The 27,767-nt window shown below is 45.1% G+C and overlaps 3 protein-coding genes across 4 annotated transcripts in view; 2 read left to right on the plus strand and 1 right to left on the minus strand.

Annotated features, from left to right (window-relative positions):
- Positions 1–17,471, plus strand: NOXRED1 (NADP dependent oxidoreductase domain containing 1). 2 transcript variants are annotated; one of them, XM_084841639.1, is made up of 7 exons: positions 1–94; positions 1,871–1,935; positions 3,617–3,753; positions 11,048–11,228; positions 14,216–14,370; positions 15,443–15,668; positions 16,891–17,471. In XM_084841639.1, exons 3-7 carry the CDS (start codon positions 3,684–3,686, stop codon positions 17,171–17,173), a joined length of 915 nt encoding a protein of 304 aa, XP_084697765.1. In that variant the 5' UTR covers positions 1–94; positions 1,871–1,935; positions 3,617–3,683; the 3' UTR covers positions 17,174–17,471. The 2 variants fall into 2 exon arrangements, with proteins under 2 accessions (XP_084697765.1, XP_084697757.1); XM_084841631.1 differs by lacking the exons at positions 1–94; positions 1,871–1,935 and adding an exon at positions 3,011–3,233.
- SAMD15 (sterile alpha motif domain containing 15) lies at positions 16,619–26,154 on the minus strand. Its single transcript, XM_084841678.1, has 3 exons — positions 25,741–26,154; positions 20,564–20,662; positions 16,619–19,664 (listed from the first exon to the last, which is right to left on the minus strand). Exons 1-3 carry the CDS (start codon positions 26,077–26,079, stop codon positions 19,401–19,403), a joined length of 702 nt encoding a protein of 233 aa, XP_084697804.1. The 5' UTR covers positions 26,080–26,154; the 3' UTR covers positions 16,619–19,400.
- Positions 26,155–26,231: 77 nt separating this feature from the next.
- TMED8 (transmembrane p24 trafficking protein family member 8) overlaps positions 26,232–27,767 on the plus strand; it is a 30,746-nt gene continuing 29,210 nt past the window's right edge. Inside the window, exon 1 of the mRNA XM_084841664.1 lies at positions 26,232–26,572. Coding sequence (XP_084697790.1) covers positions 26,437–26,572 — 136 coding nt within the window. The 5' untranslated portion in view covers positions 26,232–26,436. The remainder of the gene's footprint in view (positions 26,573–27,767) is intronic.

The raw sequence follows: 27,767 nt of genomic DNA on the forward strand, positions 1-27,767 counted from the left end.
TGATGGGGAGGAGCCGGGAGGTCATTGTAAGAAAGGGAACTTGGTGCTCTGTTGCTGCCCGGTGTTTTCAGCAGATGTGAAACCTGGTAACTAGGTGAGATTACAACCACCACCACCACCCTCCCAGTTCTTGTGCTCCCCTTGGCCATCAGTATTTCTTTGGGGCAAGGTTGGTCCTTGCATTCAAATATAATTATTCTCGTTTGGGGAACTCTAAAGCCCTTGTCAGCAACTAATGTTTTAGGAAGCTATATCTTGAACTGAGCAAGGGGCTGAAGGACCAGCAACGTAAACTCCGCCTGCTGATGCACGCCCAAGAGCTGTGAAACCCTATTATCCCCCATGCGAATAGCAGCAGAGACACTGTCAGAGGTCTCCCCCTGTAACCTGCACCTTGGCCCCATACAGTTTCTGCTGCTGTTTACACTGGGAAGCAGGGCATTCAAGCCATTTGCCTGTGTCTTTGCTCATGCCAAAAAGGCAGCAGGGGAATGGGAGAGGAGGGTTCTTTGGGCTGCGTACCAGGGGTGCAGCCAGGACTGGATCTTGGAGCTAATGTCCAGGGCCCAGCAGTCCAGGGGCCCTCATACTGACCACACAGACAGTGGCAGGTGATGGGCACAGTGGCAAACGGGCATTGTGTCAGCACCTGGGCTGGCATGGGCATGTTGGGGCATACCAGTACTGATGCTGCTCTCCACAGCATCCATCTCTTATTTTTTAAAACATTGTATAGTCAGGAGGTGGCTGGCTGACCCTGTGCATGGCTACAGATGCTCGCTTTTACAATTTTTTTTTACTTTTAACAATGAAGTGCTTGTTCCCAAATAAATGTGTGGCATCAGGGCAGCAGAAACTCCATTTTACTCCTGCAGTCATGGTAGTATAATTTAAGTGAGTTTAAAATCAAAACTGCACATGCTCAGAGTATTTATTATCAGATAGGGCAAAGAAGTGTTTTGTTCTAACAGGGATGTGGAAGCATAAGCATATAAGAGCCATGCTGGATCAGACCAAGGGTCCATCTAATCCAGCATTCTGTTCACACAGTGGCCAACCAGCTGTTGACCAGGAACCCACAAGCAGGACATGAGCGCAACAGCACCCTCCCACCCATGTTCCACAGCAACTGGTGTACATAGGCTCACTGCATCTAGTACTGGAGGTAGCACGTAGCCATCAAGACTAGTAGCCACCAATAGCCTTTTCCTCCAGGAATTTGTCTAACCCCCTTTTAAAGCCATCCAAATTGGTGGCCATCACTACAATCTGTGGTAGCGAATTCCATAGTTGAACTATGCACTGTATGAAGAAGTACTGCCTTTTATCTGTCCTGAATCTCCCACCAATCAGCTTAATGGGATGATCCCAGGTTCTAGTGTTTTGAGAGAGGGAGAAAAATGTCTCTCTATCCACATTCTCCACACCATGCATCATTTTGTAGACCTCTATCATGTCTCTCCTTACCCTCCTTTTTCCCAAGCTAAACAATCCCAGCTGTTGTAACTTTCTCTCATAAGGGAGATGCTCCAGCCCCTTGATCATTTTAGTTGCCCTTTTCTGCACTTTTTCCAGCTCTACAATATCTTTTTTTTAGGTGGGGTGACCAGAACTTGTTGTAAAGCATGGAATGATGGGGTGGGGGGAAGAAGATAAAAGTTAGTTGTGTGCTTCACAAGTGAAGAAATACACCTGACTGTCTAAAGCCCCTGCTCCCTGTGAGACCAGGATCTAAAATGATGTGGCTGCACCCACCACTGCTGGGAACTGCTTTGGGGCCAGGTGGGTAGCCCCTGTGTGCTGGATTGAGATCCTAGACTCCCTGCGATTTATCTTGCTCTAAGTGTTGCTTGTGTGTTTATTACTGTAGGTGTTTTATTCCTCTTACGGTTCTAGTTGTATGTGATCCAGCACAGGAACCAAAAAGGCCTTTAGGTGAGTAATATGACGCTGCTTCTGCTCTAATTTCAAACCCTGCCTTTTGTACTCTTGGTACAAAATAAGTCTTCCACATTAACTCAAAATTCTGTGCCACAAAAAAGCCTCATTCTGTGCCACAAAAAAGCCTCATGCAATAATCTGTGCATGTTAGGCAAACAAGAGCCAACGATGTGTACAGGTTTACTTTCATTTATTACAGTTCTGCTTCTGCTACACGGGAGCGTGGTAGGGATGAATTATGCAGAGCACTAGCACCCTAACATCTTACACTGGAAATCCCACTGAGCCAGTCTTAAGGTTTCTGACGTTTCACCAAGTATAGCTTGTATTTTCATGCATATCTCTACTCCCTTTAAGGCAGAAACTTCCTTTAAAAAAAAAAAAGATTCATGAATAAGGCTGTCCGGCTGCAGCACAGAGTTTACAGCACTCCCCTATACCTTTGGACTGTGGTCTCCAACATGGTTCCTGTGGACACCAATGTGCCTGTAAACATCTCTGTTGGTGCCCATCAGGCTCCCTGCCCCTCTTGAATTTTATTCTATTTCTGAAGACTTCTTTTAATTTTTTTTAAGTGGGAGGCTGGCATGTGCTGTGCACTTGCTGAAATGTACTTGATTTGAGATGTAATTGTATTCTTTGCTTTGTGTTTTATTTTTTGTTGACTAAATTGTTATACATTGCTTGAAGCAGGGACAGGCAAACCTCAGGCTTGCAGGATCTACTTAGTTTTTTACTGGAACCCTGAAATCTACCAACCAGAGCCATGGGCAAAAGACCATAAACTTCTGAGCCCAGACCTTGCTGATGTCTTGCAAATCACCCAGAGATCTACCAGTAGATCCAGTCCTCTTCTGCTTACCCCTGGCCTAGAGGACATGGGATGCTCCTAGCACTATCAGTTAGAAGGGACTAATACATGTAATAAATAAATAGACTAGAAGCAAAACCACCCCAAGGCTCTGGGTGCTGCACATGTGTTATAGTGTACACTACGGTTGAACCATCTCACACCTTTGACTTGACTTGTGGTACACGTGCAGAAAGGGTGGGCCCCTCTGAGCAGTACAAAGGGATGAGTGTTCTACTGCCATTGCAGCTGCCCTTCTCCGTGGAAGGCTTTTGTTCAAGCTCAAGATGGCTGATATTATGGTGAACCTGAAGACCTTTCAGCCAGAGTATGGGGCAGGGACGAATGAGCCCCTGCTGCGTCTGAAATGCCGTGCCAAAGGTCTGGCGGTGAATGCCTGTGCCCATGCGCTCTTCTTGTGCAAACTGCTCCAGGCCACCAGGTAAGGCAAGGAATATGTATCCTTCCTTTCTTGGTGAGGGTTAAAATGACTGGTAGATGGCAAACTGGCCTTTTAGGGCTATGGGTGCTTCCAGACAGAGGGCTCCGAGCACTACATATCAGAAGGCACCGGTCAGCAATTCTGTCTTCTTTTTTTCGTTAATGGATTTTCTGCTAAGCACTGAGAAAGGGAGCCTTTTTCAGTGCTAAGCAGGGAAAAGAAAGATCTCGGATCAGCAGTTGATTAGAGTTAAGAGATTTACCCTTCCTGGGAGAGTGGGTGGGGCCAAGGAAAAAAACTGCGGGGGCCAAACCAGGAAACCCACAGGCCATATCAGGTGAGAGTTAGGAGAATGACAAGAGCTGTTTTGTGTCCTTCCTCAGGAAGAAAGAAGAATGCCTGAAGATTGGGATTATTGGTGGAGGCCATATTGGGAAACAGCTGGTCAGGATGCTGCTACAGCTGAGCAGCATTCCAGGAAAGAACATCCAGATCTCCACAAGGCGACCAGAAACTCTATGTAAGAGTCAGGTACTTACATCAGGCATATCCACACAAAAAACTTGAGCGCACTCCTGCCTGCATATTTAGGTTGCTTGCCTAACCTGCCACTCCTTCTATGGTAAAAGTCCAATTCTGCATGCATGTCCCTTAAAAACCTGTCTCTAAAAGCTATTTGCTTTCAGCATGGGATATATTTCCTGATTACAACATTTTGATTTGCTCTCCTCCTTTCAGACTTCTAACTGCCAGTTGCAAATGGCTCCAAAAAAACCACAAGTTACCCACACTGGTTAAAAGCAACAGCTGGTTTTGTCTGCTACATTAAATGTTGAATTTGGACCAGGAAAGTGGGTTCAAATCCTAGTTTGATAAAGTTCCACATACATTGTTAAAAACAACATAAGACTAATAGCAATGTGCCTCAGAGTTGTCCTTAGGAGGAATAATAAGTGTTGGGTTGTATCCAGTGGTGACTTCATCTTATGTGCTTTAGCTCATGCTCATCAGGGCACTTGATTTTTCCCAGTCCCCCCAACCCATTTGAGTCCCCATCTCTGCCAGAAAAGCTGCTTCTGAGGAATGAGGACCGCGACTCACATAAGCAGAAGTGCTTTCCGCTAAGGCAAAGCCACCATTTAACACACCCAATGGTTATTATCTACACTGAGTTCTTGGGATTGGGAAGGAAAAGAGGGATCCATAAAATCCAAATAAAATATAATCACATAATAAGTTTTAAAATAAGAGAAATATAATGGATTATTTCACCCACCAACCCACAGGCTTCTGTTTTCTCTCTTCTGTTCATCTTTCCCAATGAAGTCATAGGTTATGTTGCTAGGACTGCTCCTGCTCGTCTTCATTCACACATCCATGCGAACTCACATCTATACATGTGCATGCAAAGGACACTAAACTAATGGGATCTTTTGCCTAGGTGTGGTGCACCCATGGTAGACAATGTGCTGTGCTGGACTCAAGTGGAGAAATTTGCTCGGGAACACTGACAAAGAAAGGATGCTGCAACAACCAATGTCAGCCCTAGGGGGCCCTTGCGTGCCCACACCAGCCCAGGTGTTAATACTAGTCCTGTTTGCCGCTGCCCCATCACCACTTCTGGACAGTGATTTGGGGGGGCCCTGGACTTTGGCCCCAAGATCCTGCCCTAGCTGCCCCACTGCTTTGGAGACCTAAATGCAACAGGAGAATGAGTTTCAGTGGCGTAGGGTGGGCCATGCAAGGCGCAGAATGGGTAGATTTAGAGCAGGGGTGGAGAACCTCTTTCAGCCCAAGGGCCAAATTCCATTTCACAGAAGCCTTTAGGGGATGTGTTCCAGTGGTTGGCAAGATCAAACGCAAAAGAGGCAGGGCCCCCAAAATGTAAAACATCAGCATATTTTAGCTTAAAGCTCTCACTGCCTGTAACTAAGTCTTAGGAGAGGCATTTCACTGCGTTTTAGCATTGGGGGGCATGGCCATTTGGGGAACCCCAGAAGGCCAGACTGGGACCCTTGGAGGGTCGAATTTCACTCCTAGGCTTGAGGTTCAGCACCACTGATTTAGAACAATATCAGGAGAAAAAGGAAGAAATGAAACCAGCACAGTTTCAAATATTTACCTGTTTCAGAGGCTGGGGAAAGCAACATGCTTCACTTCCTGGCTGTCCACGATGACTTAGAAGCTTGCAGAATTCAGGTGCAAAATAGAGCTCAGAAATGGAGGGCACTGTAGCAGTGCCGCTCCTGGAAACTCTAACTAACCCAAGAAAAATAACCAACATGGGGAAGAAGCAAGGGAAGGAAGCTAGTTAGATCGGCCCCACAGACCCTTAGTCAATGCCCTTGGATTTTAGTTTGGTGACCAGAAAGGGAAAAAAAACACTGAGCTTAAAGCCAACATTCTTAACAGTCACGCTGCTTACTTAACTCCACTGCGAGGAATGGGTTCATCCCTTAGGTCGAAAAGGATATATCCACCAAGGTCTACATAGGGTAGCCACTTATGAATCACCAAAAAAGAGGAAATGCATCAGCAAAAAAGAGGACACCAGTTTACATAAAATGTGCATATGCTAATTGTTATGTATAGATACAAATTAGAAATAACTATTATAATTTAAACAGAAATACAGTACATCTCACCATAGTGCAGACGACTGACCAGGTGACCTGTGTGTCTTGCTCAGTCTAGTGTCCAGGTGCTGTTGATGGGCAACTTCAAGGCCCAGCTCTTCCTTCTGATGGTTCTTTATCTTTAAACCAGGCTTGGACTGGACAGCATTTCAAATAGTGGATGCCTTCAAAATAGAGGACAGTCCTCTGGCAGCTCTTCAAATAAAGGAACGTCCTCTGTAAAAGGGGACACATGGCCACCCTAGATCCGCAGCCCCATGACAGTGGCCACCTATGCAAAGCAGACGCCCCTGGAGCACCCCTGAGGCAGGCAACTGAGCTCCCAGTGTGGCTAGGCATCACCACTGAAATGGACATAGTCTATATGCAACAATGGGTGATTCTCAGGATGTGAGGCATGATCTGCATATACAAGGCAGCAAGGTAGCACAGGCAAGGAAGGAAAGCCTGGGAAGTGTGAGGAGCAGATCATGAGGTGCAGGAAGTGTGGCAAGTAAGCCCTGGGAGACTCACAGGCCAACACAGTGGAGCCCTCTGCGTGGGCCGGGTCCCATGATCACACTGAGGGAACTTCTAGGGCACAAGCAAAGACCACAAAAGAGGCAACGACTTTGGGCATCATGGAGCTGTGGTAGAGTAAAATAAATAATAACTTGGTTTCTGGAACCAATAGGAGCCTTCCTGGGACTCCTGGCTTCTTCGACTGAGTTATCTCTGGCTATAGGTTGATATCTTTGCATGGTCTACCTGAGCCATATGTCAGGAACGCTTTGGTGGCCTCTCTCAGTAGATTCCAATAGCCAACTCAAGACACAGACAAAAGGGAATTCTTTTCAAAGCTTTAATCCCATTACAACTTAATGACTCTTTTGATGCTAATCACCAGCGACTATAGCAAGGAACAGCAGCGAGGCCTAAGCTTCAGGCAGGCAGTTGATCCCCGTTTGAAAGAGAGTCACTTGAAGATCCAGAACTTATGGGCTAGGGAGAGATCTTCCCTCTTTCCCTTGGGTCCATGGGAGGCGGCCGTTGCTCGCGTGTCAAATGGGCGCTACGTCTCCTTTCCGCGCCCTCCATCGCTCGTCGCTCTTTGTGTCTGCGTTGAGCATCTAAGAAGCCCCCCTCCTGCACTCCCTCACTACCCGGGTCACTATCTCTGGAATGCTGGCAGAAGGAATCTCTGCCAGGTGCTGAGCCTGTGAGGGATGAGCTGGCTCCACTCCCACGGATTGCTGTTCCTCCTCAGAATCGGAACTGCTCTGGGGCTCTCTGGGCTCAGTTTCCACCCTGACACCATACTTCCAAGAAGTCAATCTGGAGGAAGTTTCCAGAACAAAAGGGAGTGGGACTGCAAAGGTAATCAGGTGATGCCTTAACCTAGTTGTCTATCTGGAGGCTTCAGGATTGGAGGATATTTCCTGCCAGGACATGAGACTGGCTCATTCAAGTTACCCATGTGGGTTGCTTGAATATGGTGGTGACTAGGAGGTCAGGAAGGTTTTTGCATTCTCCAGAATTCCCATTGTTTGCCTACCCACATGAGGGCCAGTGTGGTGTAGTGGCTAGAGTGTTGGACTGGGAGTCGGGAGATCTGGGTTCTAGTCCCCACTCGGCCATGGAAGCTCACTGGGTGACTTTGGGCCAGTTACAGACTCTCAGCCCAACCCACCTCACAGGATTGTTGTGAGGATAAAATGGATGAAGAGGATTAAGTACGCCGCCTTGAGTTCCTTGGAGGAACAAAGGCGGGATATAAATGAGATGATAGATAGATAGATAGATAGATAGATAGATAGATAGATAGATAGATATTCAATTAACATAGAGGACACACAGCTTTGACTTAGGAACCTAGGAAGCTGCCTTACACTGAATCAGACCCTAGCCCTACCTGGAGATGACAGGGATTGAACCTGAGACTTTCTGCGTGCAAAGCATGTACTCTACCACTGAGCTACACTCCCAGTAGTAGGGACTCCATGTACATACAGGTAGCTAGTATACTTCCATGTGATTTTAAGTAGGTCAGGCACTTTCAGCTCACACCTACCATGGGACTCTTTTGGTCTCAGCTGCCCTGTGTGCCATTCCAGAGCAATAAAACAAATTGGACAAGGTACTAGCATGATGCCAACAAAGTTCATGTGTACAAGAGCAGTCAGGCCTGAGCTTCTCAGTAGGAGTTGATAGTGAGCTTCTATAACATATAATATCAACTAAGGCAAGATTAAAAAAAAATCTTGCCTGGGTTGATATACATGTTCACCATCTGACTTGGTATTAATCTGAAAAGTCACTATTGCTCAAGCAACATTTTTCAGTTAATCATGTATAGGTTCTGTTGCAGAAATTATTTTCTGTTTCTTTATTCTGAAATGTCCCCCAAAAGCACAGAAATCGATGCAGGAGACTAGTGCGATATGTTGCCGTGTACAGTAATTTTATTCAAAATATCTGGATGCAAGGCCGTTATCCCAAATGAGGTATACGCACAGAGGGAAAAACTGGACAGTAGATGGATGCTTAGAATAATTAATTTCTTTTCCATAATCATCTCTGAGGATACAGAGGGGGAAGATTATTAAAAGGCTTTTAATAGCTTTTGAATGCTGGCCAGTTCCTAGGGTTGGCTGTTGTGAATTATAGGCTTTAAATCAGAGTTTTTGAAATAGTGCCAGGGGTTTATTTTTCTGTATTTTTTAATTTATGTTTTAGAGGCGTTATTTCTCCATTATAGCCTTCCCCAACCTGGTGCCCTGCAGATGTTTTAGATTTCAGTCCCCATCAACTCCAGCCAGCATGGCCAATGGTCAGGAATGCTGGGAGTTGTCGTCCAAAACAAATGGAGGGTGCCAAGTTGGGGAAGGCTGCTCTATAACTTCAATGACCCGAATTATGTAACATTATCTCTAATCCAAGTTTCTCAAGTCTCATTGGATGAGAGGGACAGGATATAATGAGACCATCTAATTACTGTTGTGGGCCATTTCCCTTCATATCAATGTATTTGAGAGGAAATTACACACACACACACACACACAACACCTGGGCCAAGCCTATCTGAGACACCACTTCCACCACTCTTAAGACTGATGGGGAAAGTCCTCTGAAGTACATTATGCACCAGGTCAGGATCCCAAGGTTCTGTGGAGAAATATTCTCAGTGGCTGCCTCATTTCTTTGGAATTCCCTTCCCCGGAGACTTGCCAAAATATGAGGCAGTGTTGTATGTATATGACTGAATGTCTGTCTACAAACATGAATTATAACATCCACATTCCCACATGGAATGAGATGGAATCGAGGTGGCATAATGGGCTCTATCACTTGAGACTAGAGCAGATGAGGGATCCATTTTTTAAAATGCTCCCTTGTACAAACATGTACCTGTAAGTGGACACCTAGCAAAGCAGGGAATGAACTGAGCAGCAACCTTTTGCCCTCATGCATTAGCTTTTTATTTGCATGAAGTATTGTATGCAGGGAAGTATTCAAAAATGGCATACCCCATCTGCGGTTTGAACTGGTACAGTCAGCTCTGCCAGATTGGGCTTCTACTGCCTCGTTCTGCATGATTTGGGCCTGGTCTACATATAAAACAGAAGGGGTGGAATAAATTAATCAGCATACTATTACCAACTTCAGGTGGGATGGTGTATGCTATACATTCAAATAAACAAAGCATGTTGTGTGCTTGGGGTCTCACAGCCTAACAGTGCAATCTTGGATATGTTTACTCAGAAGGAAGTCCCTCTATGCTCAAATGAGACTTACTCCCAGATAAATCTGCACAGGATTGCAGCCTCAAGGCACTTAGTGGTCAGGCACTGTTATGAGGGCTCTGGATAGAGGTGAAAGCTCCTTCCTTGTTCTCGACCTCTGAGCAGCTTTTGATACTGTTCACCACAGTATCCTCCTGGACCACCTGGAGGGGTTGGGCATTGGAGACACCGTATTACAGTGGTTCTGGTCCTTCCTCTCCAACAGGTACCAGAGGGTAGCACTGGGAGAGGAGGTTTCAGACCCGTGGCCGCTGACTTGTGGGGTGCCACAGGGTTCCATCCTCTCCCCAATGCTATTTAACATCTATGTGAAGCCGCTGGAGGCTATCATTAGGAGGTTTGGGGTGCGGTGTCATCAATATGCAGATGACACGCAGCTCTACCACTCGTTCAAATCTTCACCAAGGCTGGCCGTAGAATCCCTGTCCAAATGTCTGGAGATGGTGAGTGGCTGGATGGGGAGGAATAAGCTGAAGCTGAACCCTGACAAGACCGAGGTACTTTTGGTGGGAGACAAGTGTAGGCTGGGAGATGTTGACCTGGTGTTGAATGGGGTACAGCTACCCTTGAAAGACCAGGTCCGCAGCCTGGGGGCCATTTTAGACTCCCAACTGTCCATGGAGGCTCAGGTGTTAGCTGTGAGCCGGGCAGCGCTGTACCAACTCCATCTGATACGGCGGCTGTGCCCCTACCTTCCCGACCATCTGCTCCCATCGGTAGTACATGCCTTGGTCTCCTCTCGTTTAGACTACTGTAAGGTGCTCTATGTGGGGTTACCCTTGAAGATGGTTCAGAAGCTGCAGCTGGTGCAGAACGCAGTGGTTCACCTGAATAAAGGCAGCCACCGGCATGATCACATCACTCCAGTGCTGAAGGAGTTGCACTGGTTACCATTTTTTTCCAGGCCAAATTGAAGGTGTTGGTTTTGACCTTTAAAACCCTATACAGTTCTGGCACAGCCTATCTTTGGAGCGCCCCCAGCAACACCAGACAGGCACTCAACAAGATCAGCATCGGATGACCTTCTCTCTGTCCCATCAGCCAGGACAGCTAGGCTGGTGGGGATGAGGGAGAGGGCCTTCTCTGTGATGGCCGCCCCTCTATGGAACTCCCTCCCTAGGGAACTCCACCATGCCCCCTCTTTAATGAGCTTCCACCACGCATTAAAAACGTGGTTGTTCAGGCAGGCATTTGGGGTGGGTTAAGGTATTTTTAGAAATACGATGTTTTAATGTGGAACTTTATTGTTTTAAACTGTTGTACTATTGTACATCGCCCAGAGTGGCCAGGTGACTGGCCAGATGGGCGATTAAGAAATTTAATAAATAAACAAACAAATAAATAAATAAAGTGGAACCAGAAATTATTCCTCCTTTTTTTCTTTGATCTTTTCCAGTAGAATTCCAGATGGTGGGAGTTGACTGCTTCTACAACAACAGACAGCTGGTGGGCTGGGCAGATATTGTATTTCTTTGCTGTCTTCCATCTCACCTCCCACACATCTGCTCAGAAGTTCAGGATGTGGTCAAAAAATATTGTATTATATACAGCCTCGTCACTGCAATCCCTCTGCCCAGGTACTGTGCGTTATGACATCAGAGCTAGCTTGATTTGAAAAAAATGAAAATTATGCATGTTTCCTTCCACATGGTTTCTTACTTAAAAGCTACAAGTATCTGTTTCCTCAGAATGTAAGCCATTGCTGGTCTGGAAGTCTTGGTAGATCTTACTGGCCACATGTCACTATTTTAGTGAACCAGGGTGTGTTTCTACCAGCAATTTACTCCAACCTGGCTGCGCAGTGCAGTCTCTGTGTTTCCATGATGTGGTGGCCATTCAGCACTAGCCCCACATTTTATTGCGGAAAAACCACTTCTTCTGACACTGGTTATAGTCCAACTTTTCCAGCTTACTTCGTCTCCATTGCTGACCTGTTTCCACAACTGCACTGGGTTCGGTATCATAGTCCTACCCATGGGGCGTGTAGCCTGGCCTTTGTGGGTGTGTTGCTCGTGACCTCAGTGACCCAACCCTTTCCCTCCCTGATTTCTGGAAGTTTCATTGCCGTTTTGGAGCAGGATGCTGAGAGTTGTTGTTGTTGTTGTTGTTCAGTCGTTCAGTCGTGTCCGACTCTTCGTGACCCCATGGACCATAGCACGCCAGGCCTTCCTGTCCTGCGCTCTCTCCCGGAGCATGCTCAAGTTCATATTCATTGCATCTGTGATGCTATCTAGCCATCTCATCCTCTGCCGTCCCCTTCTCCTTTTGCCTTCAGTCTTTCCCAGCATCAGGGTCTTTTCCAGGGACTTTTCTCTTCGCATTAGGTGGCCAAAATATTTGAGCTTCAGCTTCATTATCTGTCCTTCCAATGAGCAGTCAGGGTTGATTTCCTTTAGGATGGACTGATTTGACCTCCTTGCAGTCCAGGAAACATCATTGAAAATAAGCGCTAGAACACTAGTGTGTATAAGCCTATTGCAGGCAACCAAGTACTCCCATTACAGCCTGAAAATCAGGTTTATCTCAGGTCACTTCCCCAGAACTACATGTGGGGAAGATCCACGGCTAATATTCCTTTGTGTCGTTTGGACCAGGGAAACAATGCCACAAGCATCATAGTCTAGTTTTCATATTACATGCTAAGTCACTATCTCATTATCACACTATTGCGCATGTCTTCAATCAATATGCACACCCTCTATGTCAGTTTCTTCCTATGACTCTATCACTAAATTGCGAAATAGCACTTAACATGCACTAAATTTCACAATAGCACTATAGCACATTTTCTGGAACAAGCCCCCTTGACCTCAACAGGAGTCAGTAGGCACCCCTGGAGTAATGCGCTATTGTGCGATAGCACCCATGCGTGTTAGTGCTATTTTGTGACTGTCTGATGGAGTCCTAGCAACATACTGACGTGGAGGGTATGTGTATTGATGGAAGACTTGTGCAATAGTGTGATAATAAGATAGCGACTTAGCATGTGTCTGCTAATGCAGTAGCCTTAAGGGTGTCTCCTAATGCGGTAGCTTGCTATTTAGAGGGAAAGGGAAAAAAACGGGCAGAATTGGGCATATGTCCGAGAAGTCTATTCAGAAATAACTCCTGCTGTGGTCAATGAGGCTTGTTCCCGAGATTGCCATTAAGAGGAGTAGAGACTGCGGGGGGGGGGGGAGCTCTCTGATTGGTTCAGCAGCCCTGCCAGTCTGACGATATTCATTTCCAATCCCCCCACCCCACCCGGAAGTATGTTTCTGTCAGCAAAGGGGGAGAGGGAGTGGGGACTCAGCAAGAGGAGGAGGAGGGAACACGGATGAGGTAATCAGACCCAACCTAGACTCCACCCAGACTCCATCCAGCCATCAAGAAAATAATTCAATTAGAGCTCAGTGGAAACAGCACAGAGCCCCAGGCTACAGCAATGATAAGCCAGGACTTTAAGCACTGTGGAAACTGGAAAAGGAGGAGATGCGATTGGGGAAACATCGCAACAAAGTTGCAAGCCAGGTGAAGCTGGTACCATGGAAACACAACACCCCACCCGCCTACTACTATCGCCCTTACCTGGGAATTGGATCTAGGAATTTTGCTCATATGTACTTCGGGATTCCGAGACTAGTACTGCAATCATATGCCTTGGACTGCAAACATTAACATGGTAATATGCTCCTTTTCACCATAATGCAGTCTTCCCCAACCAGGTGCCTTCCAGATATGTTGGACTATAACTCCCAGCATACTACAGACAGCTCTCCCTCCCCATCCAGGGTGGCCATGTGTCCTAGTTTATAGAGGATAGTCCTCTATTCGAAGGCGTCCTCTATCCAGTCCAAGTCTGATTTAAAGATAAGATGTATTGTATTTCTATTTAAATTACAGTAACGTAGGAAGCTGCCTTATACTGACAGCGACTATGGGTCCATCTAGCCCAGCAGTGTCCACACTGACTGGCAGCGGGTCTCCAGGGTTTCAGGCAGGAGTATTTCCAGCCCTACCTGGGGAAGCTGGGGATTGAACCTCGGACCTTCTTCATGCAAAGCCGATGCTCTACCACTGAGCGGTGGTCTCTCCCTTTATAGTAATTATATCTAGATTTGTACTGATACTTATAAATTGTGCCCTCTTTTGTCACCTTTTGTGGTGATGCATAAGTGGCCACTTTATCCCCCATTCATTTTTATTGTTTTAAACCTGTTATTGTGTTTTAATATCTTTATGCTGCTGGTGGTTGTTACTGTGGTTTTATACTGTAGTTTTATGTTTTATCAGGTTGTTGTATCTTATGGTTTTAACTGTTGTGAACCTCCCACCAGAGAGCTTTGGCTATTGGGCCGTACAGAAATATAATAAATAAAAGAAATGCATTTTTGGCAGCCTGAAGACAGAAGTTATATACGTACAATAGCTCCTTATTTTGTGCAAATGCTGGCCAAAAGGGCACTGGACAGGATTGGGGAAATTAACAGGGTTTGGTAGAATGAGTGCTATTCTACAGATATTCATCATTCCTCTTCTGCAAACCATGATCTGCCTGAATTACTCTGCTCTTACTTACTTTCAGGCTGAAGCAACTCCTTTCCTGCAATTCCATTTTGAGGCCACAGTACAAGTTCACAGACAGTGGCCCTTTTCATATTTGGGAGGCTAACAGGACAGTTGTGGAAGCTCTCAAAGACCCAGCTGTTATTCAGGCTACATGTCCCTGTAACCCAAACGGTAGATGAACTCTTTTCTTAACTTTGCAGCCTATGTGAAAAGATGTGTTTCAGTATATTTTTGCTTTGAGCTAATTTCTTTCACTCTAGCCAGGCAGTTGTATTTGTCAGGGAGGAAGTGAAACAAGTTATTTGCCAAGCTCTAGATCAGGGTGCACAAATCAAATCATTCTGAGGGCCACTTTTATCTTAGTACTAGAGGGCCACACTGCAACATTTACCACAGAAGGGTATTTTTGTTCTGATTTTTATGTGTCAACCCCCTCTCCTCTCTACCCCATAGCACACACTCTTGTCTCTCTGAACCCCTCTCTTTGCTAACCCTTCCTCCTTTTCTCTTACCACTCCATAGCATTCTCTCTTCTCCCTAACATTACAGGTCTGCATCTCCATTGGTCACTTACTCCGACCCCTTTCTCCCTGTTTCTCTACCGACTGATCTCTCTGCAGCCCAGAGAGGCACCCCCAGATGCAGGTGCACAATGCATTAGGGCTGGCTGCAGCAGCTGGGTAAAAATCGGCTTTAACAGCCCATGCCAGTAACATCCAATCCACACATGCTGCAAAATGAGATAGTAGAGAGAGCTGGAGCTGAGGGAGGCCATTTTTTTGTAATGCTTCCCCCATACAAAAGCAACATTTCCTGCAAGTAAAAAAAAACTAGCATATTTCCTGTGCTAGCTTTATACACACAGGGAGTTGTTTATATGAAAGAGCATTAAAAATGTTTTTTCTCCACCTTGTAGTCACAATATGATAGTTGCCTCAGAACTCAACTACTTCATTTTGTGGCATGTATAGATGAAGTCTAAATCCACAGGGGCGGGGAACTAATGCAAGCATTCTCCCTGTCCCATTCTCACTTTTGATGGGATTGGGCAGGACAGTTCCCACACAGAAGTGGGGAAAGGCCTCAAACACTGGATATTTGGCATTTTCCTGGGGGGGGGGGTCACAAATTGACAGGGAAAAAGCTGCAGTTGGTGTGTGCCTAATGTTGTACAGGCTTACCCTCAATATATGGTGAATGAAATGTTTTATATCTATAATAGCCAATTTCCCTTGTTTTATAGGGGAAATTACTGTCGATATGAAGTGGCTAGCAGCTGTGTTCTATGCAGCTCTCAATAGCTACACCTGGCAGCAGCTGTCCTATGTGAGGGCCCTGGTCTTACTCAATCAAGTGTGCTTTCCTGAGGATACAGCCATAGGCCTTGAAGAAGATAAATCACCACCACCATTTCTAGACTCTGAAAGCTTTATTAACCAAGCCTTTGCTTCCTCCCTGGAACCTAATGAGTAAGTAAAGTCAAACTGGAAATATTGGAGTTTAATTTTGCACTACTGAATATTTTTTTTAAAGGCTGATGATTAGACATTTATAATATCTAGGAGTAGGATATTTAATCGATGGCCTTGTAGGCCCCTTCCAACCCTACTATTCTATGATTCTGTGAAATGGCTCTGTTTTGAAACAGGCTTTCCAAATAAAAGAGCCCCTGGTGTGTTCTCAAAAAGATGACAATCCTGCTGCCCTGATTTTTTTTGTTCTCCAATCTCTGGCTCCATTTAAACTTCTAGAAGATGCAGAGATCTTTCAGAAGATGGAAAATATTCCTGTATTTTTCATGTCTGGGGTTAGTCTATGCTTGAGATGGCAGTCAATTCTGAAGTTAAGTCATTATGTGGAGGTCAGTGGAAATACTTCCACATGTGGTGATTCCATAATACTTTGTAGTCAATTGTCCTCTAGATAACCCTGATTGTATAGGAGGGTTTCTGTCCAACAGCCATGGCTACTAAATATATGTAGCAGTGGTATGGAAAGTCCCTATGCATTTGGAATCTATGGCATGAACAATTCTCAAACATTACAGCCCTACGCAGAGCTCCTGCCAGCATTTCCAACAGCAGTGATATTCAAAATGGCCCTAATGTGAGCCATACTTACGTTGCTGTCCTATTCAGTCATTTTCTCCCTTCCTCTTTAGGCCCAGACAAGATACTCACAAATTCAGTATCTGTTTTTTTCTGTTAATAATAGCTGTTGACGGGGAGGGAACAAGCAGGATTCAGAGTATGGTGCATGGGGATGGGGTTTAATGCTGTAGTTCTGATGATATCCCCACCCCCCCACCCCGGTGCTAATAGACCAGAACAGAAGCTTCCATTTGCTGCTGTTGTTAACTACCCAGAAGACATGGCTAATTGGGCAGTATAAAAGTGATGTAAATAAATACAAATAAGGTGAAAGCAGATACAGCAAATGCATTTAATGTCACATCTGTTTTGTCACTTTTTGAACAGCTTTCAGAACTAGAAGAAGGCAGGTACCTGGATGTTCTGTTCTGTGGGTGTCTATTTTCTTTTAGTGGTGCTTCCATGGAAGGAGAAAAGGGATTCACTGGTTATTAAATTCTCCCATTTCCATGTTTAATGCCTTTATAATGCCAAAATGTTAAGAACAGAACTAATTTTGGTTACAGCTTCAGAGACCTATAGATAACATTGTCTGTTCTAGTTCCTTCCCCTGCTTTGACCTGACAACAGTACAGCTAAAAGACTCGCCTCTTAGCCAATTTCTTGCAACAAGTACATCTTTCCAGGACAACATTGCTTCATTCTACTATAACATGATTGCAGTATCATCCACAAACAACGAAGAATCCGTGTCAGCTACCTCTAAAAGGATACCTCTTTCAGCTGTGCTCCTTAATCCCCACAGGTCTTTGAATTGTAGCATCAGTGGGACTTGTATAAGCAAAGTAGAAGAGGCATTGAGTACTGATTCTGAAGAGACGTAAATGAACTATTATGTGATTTCCAACCACAGAAAAGTTTTTTGTTTTTATATTCAGTACTAAAAGAATTTTGGGAGTAGTGGCTATAACCCTTTCTAACTGCATGCATTGCAGGAATCCAAGTAGTAATTTGTAATGAAAGTCAGTGGAGGAGGAGATTATGCAATGCAAATCAGGAACGGATGCAAAGAAGAAAGTAAATCTACAAACTGAATTGCATGACTGGCATTAAAAAAATTATGGAGGCAATCTTATTAATCTATATGTTAGCGTGAAATAAAGTGAATAGCAACACTAACAGAACTATTAAAGAGCGTTGGTTCTTTGGCCTTCCATGTAGCTAAACTGTGCTCCTCCACCTGCCTTTGCTCTTGTCCAGACTAATAGCAAAACTAATACCATTGGTTTAAATAAGTATCCTTTGTGGTCTTGCAGTATGATGGTGATGACCAGTTGCCCTGGTTCAGGATAGGAGAAAAATAGGAAGTGTACTTCTTCCTTTATCACAGGGGTGGGGAACCTCTTTCAGCCCAAGAGCCAAACTGAATTTTGGAGAAGCTCAGGGGCTGCATTCCAGTGGTGGGTGGGGCCAAATATACAAAAAAAAACCCAGCATGTTGTAGCTTAAAACTCTTGCTGCTAGTAACTCAGTCTTAGGAGAAGCACGTCACGCTTTTAGAGTGGGCAAAAACTGCACAAAAGCTAAGAAACCACCAAATGATTGGCTGATGGGGGAAAGGGGGCATGGCCATCTGGGGGTCCCCAGGAGGCCAGGTTTAGCCCCTGGGCCTGAGGTTCCCCACCCATGCTTTATAAAACCGCAATCCTAAGCAAGTTCACTTTAAAAGGCACTCCACTGAAATCAGTGGAACACATTTCTAAAGAAATGCTTTGGACAGATCTTTTAAACAATGTTGGTTATGATCCAGCAACTTCTAGTGTTGGAAGTTCCTGTTTTCTTCCTCCATGGTGGCAGGAAGATCCACAGTTAGATCTCCTCCTCCATGCGTGTAACTTTGGGCATGGAGAACAGCAGGATCCTTATGCTGTCTAGGGGCCATAGGGGCTCTCTAAGGCTGCAATCCTATGCTCACTTACCTAAGAGTAATCCCCATTGAACAGAATGGGACTTACTTCTGAGTGAACATATTATTCAAATTTATATACAGAGGTATCTGTGGTGAAGATAAAATACAATGGCATCAAAACAATAATAAATAGAACAATAAAAACAACACTACAAATTAATCAGCAATTAAACGGCACACTCTACTGTGTGCTACAAACCTTAACTTGCTGGGTCACGCTTAAGGAAAATCTTGTGTGAAGTGATGAGTTTTAAGAAGATGTCTAAATATCAGAACTGTGGGGGCTTATCTAACGTCAGTTGGTAAAGTGTTCCAGAGGGTGGGTGCCGCAACACTAAATGCTCTACTGCAAGTGCTCCTAAGGAAAACCTCAGGAGCATGTGGCACCCTCAGAAGTGTTCCCTCTGATGATCACAGATATTAGGCAGGAACATAAGGGGTAAGGTTTATGCAACATGAATAGGACTGCACTGCAAAAATGCCAACAATGAAATCTTGAACCTAAAACTGTTCGTTTATCTGCATTCCTCCTCATGTAATAAGTAACTCTTTATCCAGATGCTCTCTGTTATGAAGCATTTTGTATTGTAGCATGAAATGGCTGGCATCTGTCTTGCTTGAACTTCCAGATGCAGTTTTTGATATAACAAATCTGGGTATGTATCAAAACACTTCATATGTAATAAATATACATAATCTTAGTAATACCTACAACTCTGTATTATTCTGGTGGTGTTGATGATAAGAGAGCGTAGCTTGCCTAAGGCTACCTAATGGGTCCATGGCTGGGGTGAAGTTTGAACCTGGACTTTCACAGCATATGTTAGCCACCAGTGTAAGTTCTTAGCCACTGTATGAGCCATCACAAGGGACAACAAGAATACTGCAGGATAAACTCCAGTAAGAACAAACTCCTCTGAATATGGATGGTATTATTTTGACACAACAGCAACTGTATGAGTGTCCTATCTTTTGGATTGGGATATTGCTTAAATTGCAGCAAAGCATGCCTCTGTTTGCTTTGTTCCCACTAAAATTGCCTCTTAAGATCAGGTTGTCTAACTAGTTGCTCAGTAAACAGGAACCACAGAAAACTTAAAGGGTTACATCCAAAATATCTGTAAAAACAATGCCAATCTTTTTTATTTATTTGAGAACACTGAACTAGCTTGCTGTGGACCTTCATGCTGGGAATCTTCATGCGGTGGACTTGGAGGCTGTGGCTCAAATGCCTGTAATCCTTCTTCCTGGATAAACTGAGAATATGTAAGAGCATCACTTCGTGTTCCAGTCCGAGATTTTTGCTCTAGAAACAAACCAATGTTATCTCTGCGGGGGAGAGAAATGCTTCTGACAAAGGGTGGCTCCTCTATTTCCAGCAGTTCTCGCACATGCTGTGAAACTTCCTGAAAAGCAAAAGGAAGTTAAAAAAAAAAAATCTCCATTAGGAATGGGGAGTGGAACAAAAGCAAAGATTCCTTCAGTTTCTGATTCCACACAGCTTTCATCCTGCTATCCCATGATAAAACAGCAAGGAGGGGAGGGACCATAGCACAGTGGCGCAGAGCATGTGCTTTGCATGCAAAAGGTCCCAACTTTCTGTTGCTACACAGATCTGCCACCATCACATCTAATCTGCCCCTTAGACTTTTAGTTGTTTTATTACAAAGAGATCAACAAGGCTACACCTTTTTGGAATGTATCCCCAAGGTAGATGGCTGTGTCGCAGGACACATGTTTTGGGGTTGTTGTTTTTTACTTTCTACAGTTACCCGTGTTTTAAAAAGGAACACAAAAACACACTTAATATGCCAGATATGTGAACAAAATGGATATTAAACAGGTGTTTCCATAGTAGGGTCCTTTAGCACAACAAAGTTAGTTTTCATCTATAATCAGCTGGAAGCTGAATTATAAATTTAGTTCTATAGATCAAGCTCTTTGATCTGCTAACATTTCACAATCACCATCCATGCTGCAACTGCAGAAATGGGTGGTACTGATATGCATATTTGGCATATTATAGGTGGCCAGGAAACATAATGGTGGTGATATAGGCAGGTGGTGCAATATGAAAGCAGAATGGTGTGGAAAGAGGCACTGATAATGGTGCTGCACCAGTCTAGGTCTACATGGATTGAACTACTGTGGAAGCACCCAATGTTGAAGAAAGCTGAAATAATATGTGAAAAAAAATCCATCTCTGTACTGTAGTGCATATTCCTACATCACTTGCAACTGTGTTTCAACAGTCATATAACAACAACCAAAGCTGTCTTACTGCAGAGAAGATTTGTGCTCTTACCTTCATATGCTCAAAGTCAGTTATCCCTATCTGTGGTAGATTTGAGCAGTTTACGTGGATGAGTTTGCGGCCAGAGATAAAATTTGTAGTAAAGCATTCCTACTTAAAACAAAATAGGAAAGATTACACAGCATAGCATATGGTATGAGAAGTGGAAAAATATGACTCCCCCTGCACCACAACTAACTTACTTAACCCAGTGACATGTAAGGAACTGAAAGTAGGTCCAAAAATTCACCGTATCACCTGATTATCTTCCCACATATGCAAGGACTTATCTTTACATTGTTAATAGTTCGGCACTTCATAAAACAGGTACTGGAGATCTGGATCTTGATTCCAGTCTGCCAATTGTTCACTGTTGGCTGAAATTATGATGCAATCCAGTAGACTACTAGCATCAATCAATGACAGAATTTATTCAGCAATGGATAGCATCCTCAGTGAATGAGCAGCTCCAAATTCCTATCTTGAGCATATCCTAAATCTTCCACCAATATGCTCCTCTATCTGCTAGGTAACAAACAATATGATGTGTTTTGGTACCCAGTCCCATGAAGCAAACCCCAGAGTTTCCATCATGACACACCAGCCAGGATTCACAGGTCTTGGTTGAAACCTTCTCTGCATAAGTATGTCCCTCATCCCGACAGTCTCTCTTACAGTAAAGGCTATGATGATGAAGGTTTTTACTTGTCTTCCCCCCACCCCCAAAATAATCCAGATTAACTGCAATTCACACTGACACCTTTTTATTGCATGTTTTTTTTACATGTTTACCCTTATGACCTCATTCTCCTCCCGACACCTTGCATCCCTCCATCTTATTCCACCTCCGACACCATGACATTTAGTTGTACTTAATTCCTTAAAAAAATAACTTTGTGAGCTGCCACTATCTAGTTCTCAGTAGTGTTCCGTCTCCCCCAACTGCCATCATAAGGCCTTGTGAGGAAACATCTTGCCCTGAGGGTTGGGAGAAGAAACAGATTAAGCTTGAATTTAAAAGGAGAAGTGAAGAAAGAAAAGAGGAACAAGCCAGCAAAGAACATACCCACCCAGAAGACCAATAGATGTATGCAGTTGAAACCTGAGTACAATTTATTTCAGAATAGATTCCCATTGATCTGGGCAACTGAATCACCCATCACCATAATTCTTTTTTCCTTTCCTCTCTCAATCCCTTTTCCTTGTGTGTCGTGACTTTTTATATTGTAAGCCTGAGGGCAGGGATTGTCTAATTACTGATTCTTGTAAGCCTCTGTGGGAGCCTTTTGACTCAAGAGCCGGATAAAAATGCTTCGAATAAATAAACAAGAATTTAAAAAGTTTTAAAAATGTGCCTGAATTTAAGCTAATTTGGAAGATTCATTTTATGAAGCAGAAGCCATCATCCCTAATGCCATATATGAAGATTGGTTAAGATTGTGCTGTGCAACTAAAGAGCATTCTGCACAGGCTCGGGGTCACCCTTCTCATTATTATTATTATTATTATTATTATTATTATTTGGGGTTGAGCAGGGTGTTTTTTCTCTCCAAAACACGCTGATCCTTGGCTCAGATGAAGCTCTCACTGGCTGGTGATGCTCCCATCCGAAATGGCCCCAGCCTGCCTGCCCCTCCCTGAAAGGTAGGGGCATCATTATAAGAAGGACCACCTGGGCATGGGCCCTGGATCTTTTTTTTTAGCTGTGCCCCGGATCTTTTCAGCTGTCCTAATTGCCATTTTTTTACATTTTCCCATTGACTTGCATTGAAAAAAAACCCGGCCATGACTTTTTTAGTTTGTATGATAAATACATGAAATCTGGAGGCTTAGAAGCCCCCATGGAGCTGATTGAATATGCCAAATTTCAGGCAGTTAGGTCTAGTGGCTTTTGTGCTAGTCACAGGTAAAAATTTGCTATTTTCAAGAAACTCTGTCAAAGCAAAGTGCCATAATTTTTTTGTGCTTCCATGTACATGCATGGAATTTGGGGACCTGGCAGCCCCCACAGAGCTGATTGAGCCTGCCAAATTTCAGACAGTTAGGGGTAGTGGCTTTTGTGCTAGCCACAGGTAAAATTTGCTTTTTCCAAGAAAATCTGTCAAAAGTAAAGAGCTATAATTTATTTGTGCTTCCACATAAATTCATGGAATTTGGGGACCTAGCAGGCCCCATGGAGCTGACTGAATCTACCAAATTTCAGACAGTTAGGTCCAGTGCCTTTTGTGCTAGCCATGCGTAAAGTTTCCTTTTCTCAAAGTCTAAGAAAGTAAAAACTGTCAAGCCACACAGGGGATTAGAGATCTTAATCATCAGGTGTTTAAGGTGAACATTGGGAGGTCACTATCCCTAATCTCTGGTGTAGGTTTTTGCTTTGTTTTGAGGTGCAAAAAACCTCTCTCCCCCTACTTTTCTGTTCTTGCATGCCAACTGTTGGGAGCGTGCCTGCAATGAAATTTTGAAGAGGGAGAAGGAAAGGAAGAAAGAGCTCCATGTGAAATACTGGTATTTCACACAGCACCTGATTTTACTGCCCCAAAGTGGAACCTTCGGCTTCTGCATAAGTTTAGTAGCTTCAGTACAGCAAAGGATCCAATCAGCCTCCACAAATTTCTTTCTCCCCCTCCACTTTAATTTCTCCTAAATAGCTGTAGAACTCAAATTATTCCAAAAGGAGGGTTAGGAATATGTGGCATCATGATCAAGGAACTGCTAAGGCTTTTAAACAGGTTCTACAGTTTTAAAAAAGCTAGAAAAAGCCCTCTACCACCTCACCTCATAAAGTTACTTTAACTACGTGCAATCCTTGCAAACCCTGCATCACCTCCTAAATTCCTCTGAAAGGAGCCACTTGGCTTAGGGAACTCTCTACCCTCCCCTTTCCAATCACCATTCTTCTTTTCTTCCTCCTTCCCCTATCCTGTTGGTTCTTTCTTTCTTTCTTTCTTTCTTTCTCTTCTTTATTCCATCCAGAGCATATCTTGGGGAATTCTTAAAGAGAATTCTCTTCGGCAGGCAAGAGAAGTTCTGAACAGTATTTGACTTTACACAAACAGACAAGAGGGCTGGTTTTTCTCCTTCTCCTCACTCAAGTCTTTGAGAAGAGTGGGTTCACATGGTTGCAGAGAAACAAATCTGGGGCTGTTTTGTTTGTCAGTTGCCATTATCCAGCAATAGGAAGGGCTGTAGCTCAGTGGTAGAGCACATGCTTGGCATGCAGAAGGTCCCAGGTTCAATCCCCAGCATCGCTGGGTAGGGCTAGGAAAGAATCCTGCCTGAAACTGTGGAGAGCTGCTGCTGCCAGTCAGTTCTAGATGGACTAGGGTCTGACTCGGTATAAAGCAGCTTCCTATGTTTCTATGAACAGAAAGCTTTAATTTTTTTAAAAAGAAGTCTTTGGTTTGTTTTTTAAGTGGAGGAGAGATAAATATTGCTAATTTATTCAATCCTATGTATGCCTACTGAGAAGTCCCATCATGTTTAATGAGGCTTATCCTCATTCAAGTGTGCATAGGATTCCAGTTACTTTTGCAGGGAGGTTTGCACCTTGATGTTCTGCATGTTTACTCAGAAATAAGTCCTGAGTTGTGAGCATGGTACTGCAAGCTTAATACAGCCCTTAGCCAATTCTGTCTAATGAATTGACTACCCTTTTGGCTCAGTCCTATGCATGTTTTGTCATTTGTGGGTTGCCGGAGGGGGGGGGGTTGCGTGAATTCTAGCTTTAGTGGTGAGGGAAAGGCACTTAGTACATGCTCAGAGTTTCTCCATAACTTAGCCCTAGTTTTGAAAACAGACTCATTGGCTGAATCCTGGTGAAGTCTTGGCACAAATGAAGTTATGGGGAAGAAGATACAATGAGAGCTTGTGCATAACAAGAAGGAGGTAGAGAGCAGTTGCACAAAGCAAGACATCTGTTTTTATGAAGAATTGCTGGAGGATGGTAGGATGAGGAGGGATGGTTGCATGGAGGGGAATAGAATTGGTAGGGGGAGGATGTAAGTGCTCAGTGGTGAAAGAAGAACATTCTGCACATGCTCAGAGGCACTTTCTAAGAACATAAGAAGAGCTGTGCTGCATCAGACCAAGGTCCATCTAGTCAAGCATTCTGTTCACACAGAGGCCAACCAGATGCCCATAGGAAAGCCACAAGCAGGACATGAGTGGAATAGTACCTCCCCACCCATGTTCCCCTGCTGCTGACACTGGTGAAAAGCAAATAAATTCTAGTAATTCTAAATTAGAATGCATGTATATCCTTCAGAAACTTTGTAGGTTTCTTGCCTGGGGAACACCTCTAATGACCTGTGCATTTTCATACAGATTTACCCAAAAACTATCAGGGAAGGGGTGAATGGAAAGGAAAGCAAATCACTCCCTCTCCCAAACTGGAGAACTCCCCTTCCACATGAACTGCTGCACCTATCCTTCTGAAACTTTGCTGGTTTCTTTCTTAGGGACAACTGTAGGCTGTCTGTAATTTTCAGAACAATGGTCCACAAGGAACATAGCGAGATAAGTATGTTCTCTTTTGGAGACCTCAAAATGTCAAGGCCACCCTTGCACAAAAAAATTTATGGCTAGCATTCTGAAATTTGGCAGAGATGATCTCCTCTGATGGGGCAATGAATCCTGAAATTTTTATCCAATTCTTCCAAGAAATTAAAATGTTATTGGCAGTTCGCTTTAAAAGAAAATCAAAATATAAACCCTGCACCTATTTTTCTGACATTGGGCAGGTGTAATCCCCTTCTAGGGGGCTACTATGCCTGAAATTATCCAGTTCTGACCAAGAGAAAAAGGTTACAGTTTTTTTCCTAATTTCCCATGGTAGTCAACAGGAAGCATAAAGACTAATTTTTCCAAATTCAGGTTTGGTGCTGAGCTGAAGTGGTCTGACTACAAATTGGCCAGAGCAGAAGCAGAATGTTTTCCGACCTGCTGAATCGGGGTCTGAGTTGAAGTGGGGAGGGGGGTCAGTGCACTTATGTATGTATGTAATCTATACACACATGCAAGCACACTGCATGCACACACAGCACACACATATTAGACATGCGCATATATATATATATATATATACATACATACACACACACAAATTTGTGTTATGGGCCTGTGCCCCGGATCTTTTAAGAACCTAGCAACACCCCTGCTGAAAGGGCAGACGGGTGTCTTTGCCCCTTTACCTTGTATTGGGGGAAGCCCAGCACTTCGATCCATTCAGCCACCTCCTCGGGGCTCCAGGATAAATAGGAGGGGCCAATAAGGGCGGAAGTCCCTAGTTCTACTCGGCACTGTTCCGAGGAGCTCCGGTCGGATTCGGGTATCGCATCGAATTCACGCGATGTTCTGAGATCTAGTTTGGCTCTTGATTGAGACTCGGGACGCTGTAAGTGGCGCCGGCGCACCCAGCTCCCCTCCTCCTTCTCCTCTTCCTCCTCTTCTTCCTCCTCGTCCCCGTCTCTGTCGTCGTCATCGTCGTCGTCCCCTACATCCTCCTCGGGCTCCTCCGTGTTATCATCCATCTTCACGGGATGCGGAATACACGTCCCTGTCGGTCCAACGGCGGCGGTGCCATGGCAACGCGTCCTTCCTGGAGCGGTCTCCATGGATACCAGCACTTCCGGGAAGTGTCTCCCTCTTTCCCTTCCCCGGTCCGCTGGCCCTCGTCAGGAAGGGCTCTGCCGCAGCCTGACGAAGAGCTCTCTTCGTTTGCGGCCGGCTTCAGGCGAGGACTCTATAGGGCGGAGGCCTACGAGGAGGCGGCGGCGGCTGGATTAGAGCGGCGGCTGCTACCATCGCCGCTCGGCTCTTTCCGGCTGTTTTCGGCTCGGCTCGACTCTCCCCGGCTGTTCTCGGTTGGCTCGGTTCTCCGCCTTCCCATGTCGGACGTGGTGGCCGCTGCCGTTGGCACCCGGTTCAAACCTTCCGCGGCCGGGGGCTCGGGAAGCGGCGACGGTTGCCTCGGCGGGGCGGAACACGACGAGAAGAAGCGCCTCTCGCCGCCGCCCTCTTCAGGTACTTCTGTGGGGCTGGATCGGGTAGCCCCTCACGGGTGGGGGTGGGGAAACCGGCGTTCCTGTCAGAGCCTTTCTTCGCCATTGAACCGAAAGAGCGCAGGGCGGGGTTGGCATGCGTGGGTTGGTTTTGGAGGTCGGTTTGTCGCCACCTTGTTTTTTCTGTTTCCTGCAAGCCCCTCGTGCCTTTAACGAGGCATGCCGAAATTCAACAGGTGAATCCTTCCCGGCAACGGGGACGCTTTGACAGGATGTGCTCCACCTGTTGAATTCCTGTCTTTCGCGGAACTGCTGCCCTGTCAGGTGGAAAATAGAGACAAAACACAAATGTGGCGGCGACGGCGGCGGCGAGACCTTTACTTTGAGACTGATTGATCGATTGATTGCACTTATATCCCGCCTTTTTTCCTCTTGCAAGGAACCCAAGGCGGCTTACATTATCCTCCTCCTCTCCATTTTATCCTCACAACAACAACCCTGTGAGGTGGGTTGGGCTGAGAGTGTGTGACTGGCCCAAAGTCACCCAGTGAGCTTCCATGGCCGAGTGGGGACTAGAACCCGGGTCTCCCAGCTCCTAGTCCAACACTTTTGCCACTACACCACACTGGCTCTCCTGACTGAGGTGCTTGAGCCGGCAAGGTCGCGTTGCGGGGGCTGGGTGTGTTTATTTGGGGAGATGGGGTGGGCGTACTACTGCCCTGGCCGAGCCAAGGAGGGAAGCCTCCTCCTGGGCTGGCTGGAAGTGTTGTGCGTGCGGAGCTGGCGCTGGAGCTTTTCGGGCGAGGATTCCTGGAAATCTGGGAAAGGCTTTCTAACACTTCTCGGGCAGGGAGGTGCTAAAAAGATCGCTCTCGGTATCTCCACCCGTTCCTAGGCATTTCAGCGGCCAGTCGGAAGGTGGACACGTCATTTCTGTTTGGAGACGGCTCCTCAAGATCACGATTTAAGTAACCAGTCACCCTCGGCGTAAAGTATGTCTCTGGTCATTGGGGAGCTCAGGCTGAAGTCTTAAACACACATACAAAGGAATGAAGTCCCATTGATGTCAGTGGAGCTCCACTGAACAAAATGGGACTTCATTCCAAGTAAATATACTTTGGATTGGGCTGTCAGTGTATTCCTACAGCCATTTGTAAGAAACCAATGTATCCCAATGGCCATTTGAGGTAGTTCTTTTTAGTGTGTCCCCTTTCAGG

The sequence above is a fragment of the Heloderma suspectum genome, chromosome 1 (genome assembly GCF_057233095.1).
Source record: "Heloderma suspectum isolate Gila_16-S chromosome 1, 16-S_ref, whole genome shotgun sequence".
NCBI lineage: Eukaryota > Metazoa > Chordata > Lepidosauria > Squamata > Helodermatidae > Heloderma > Heloderma suspectum.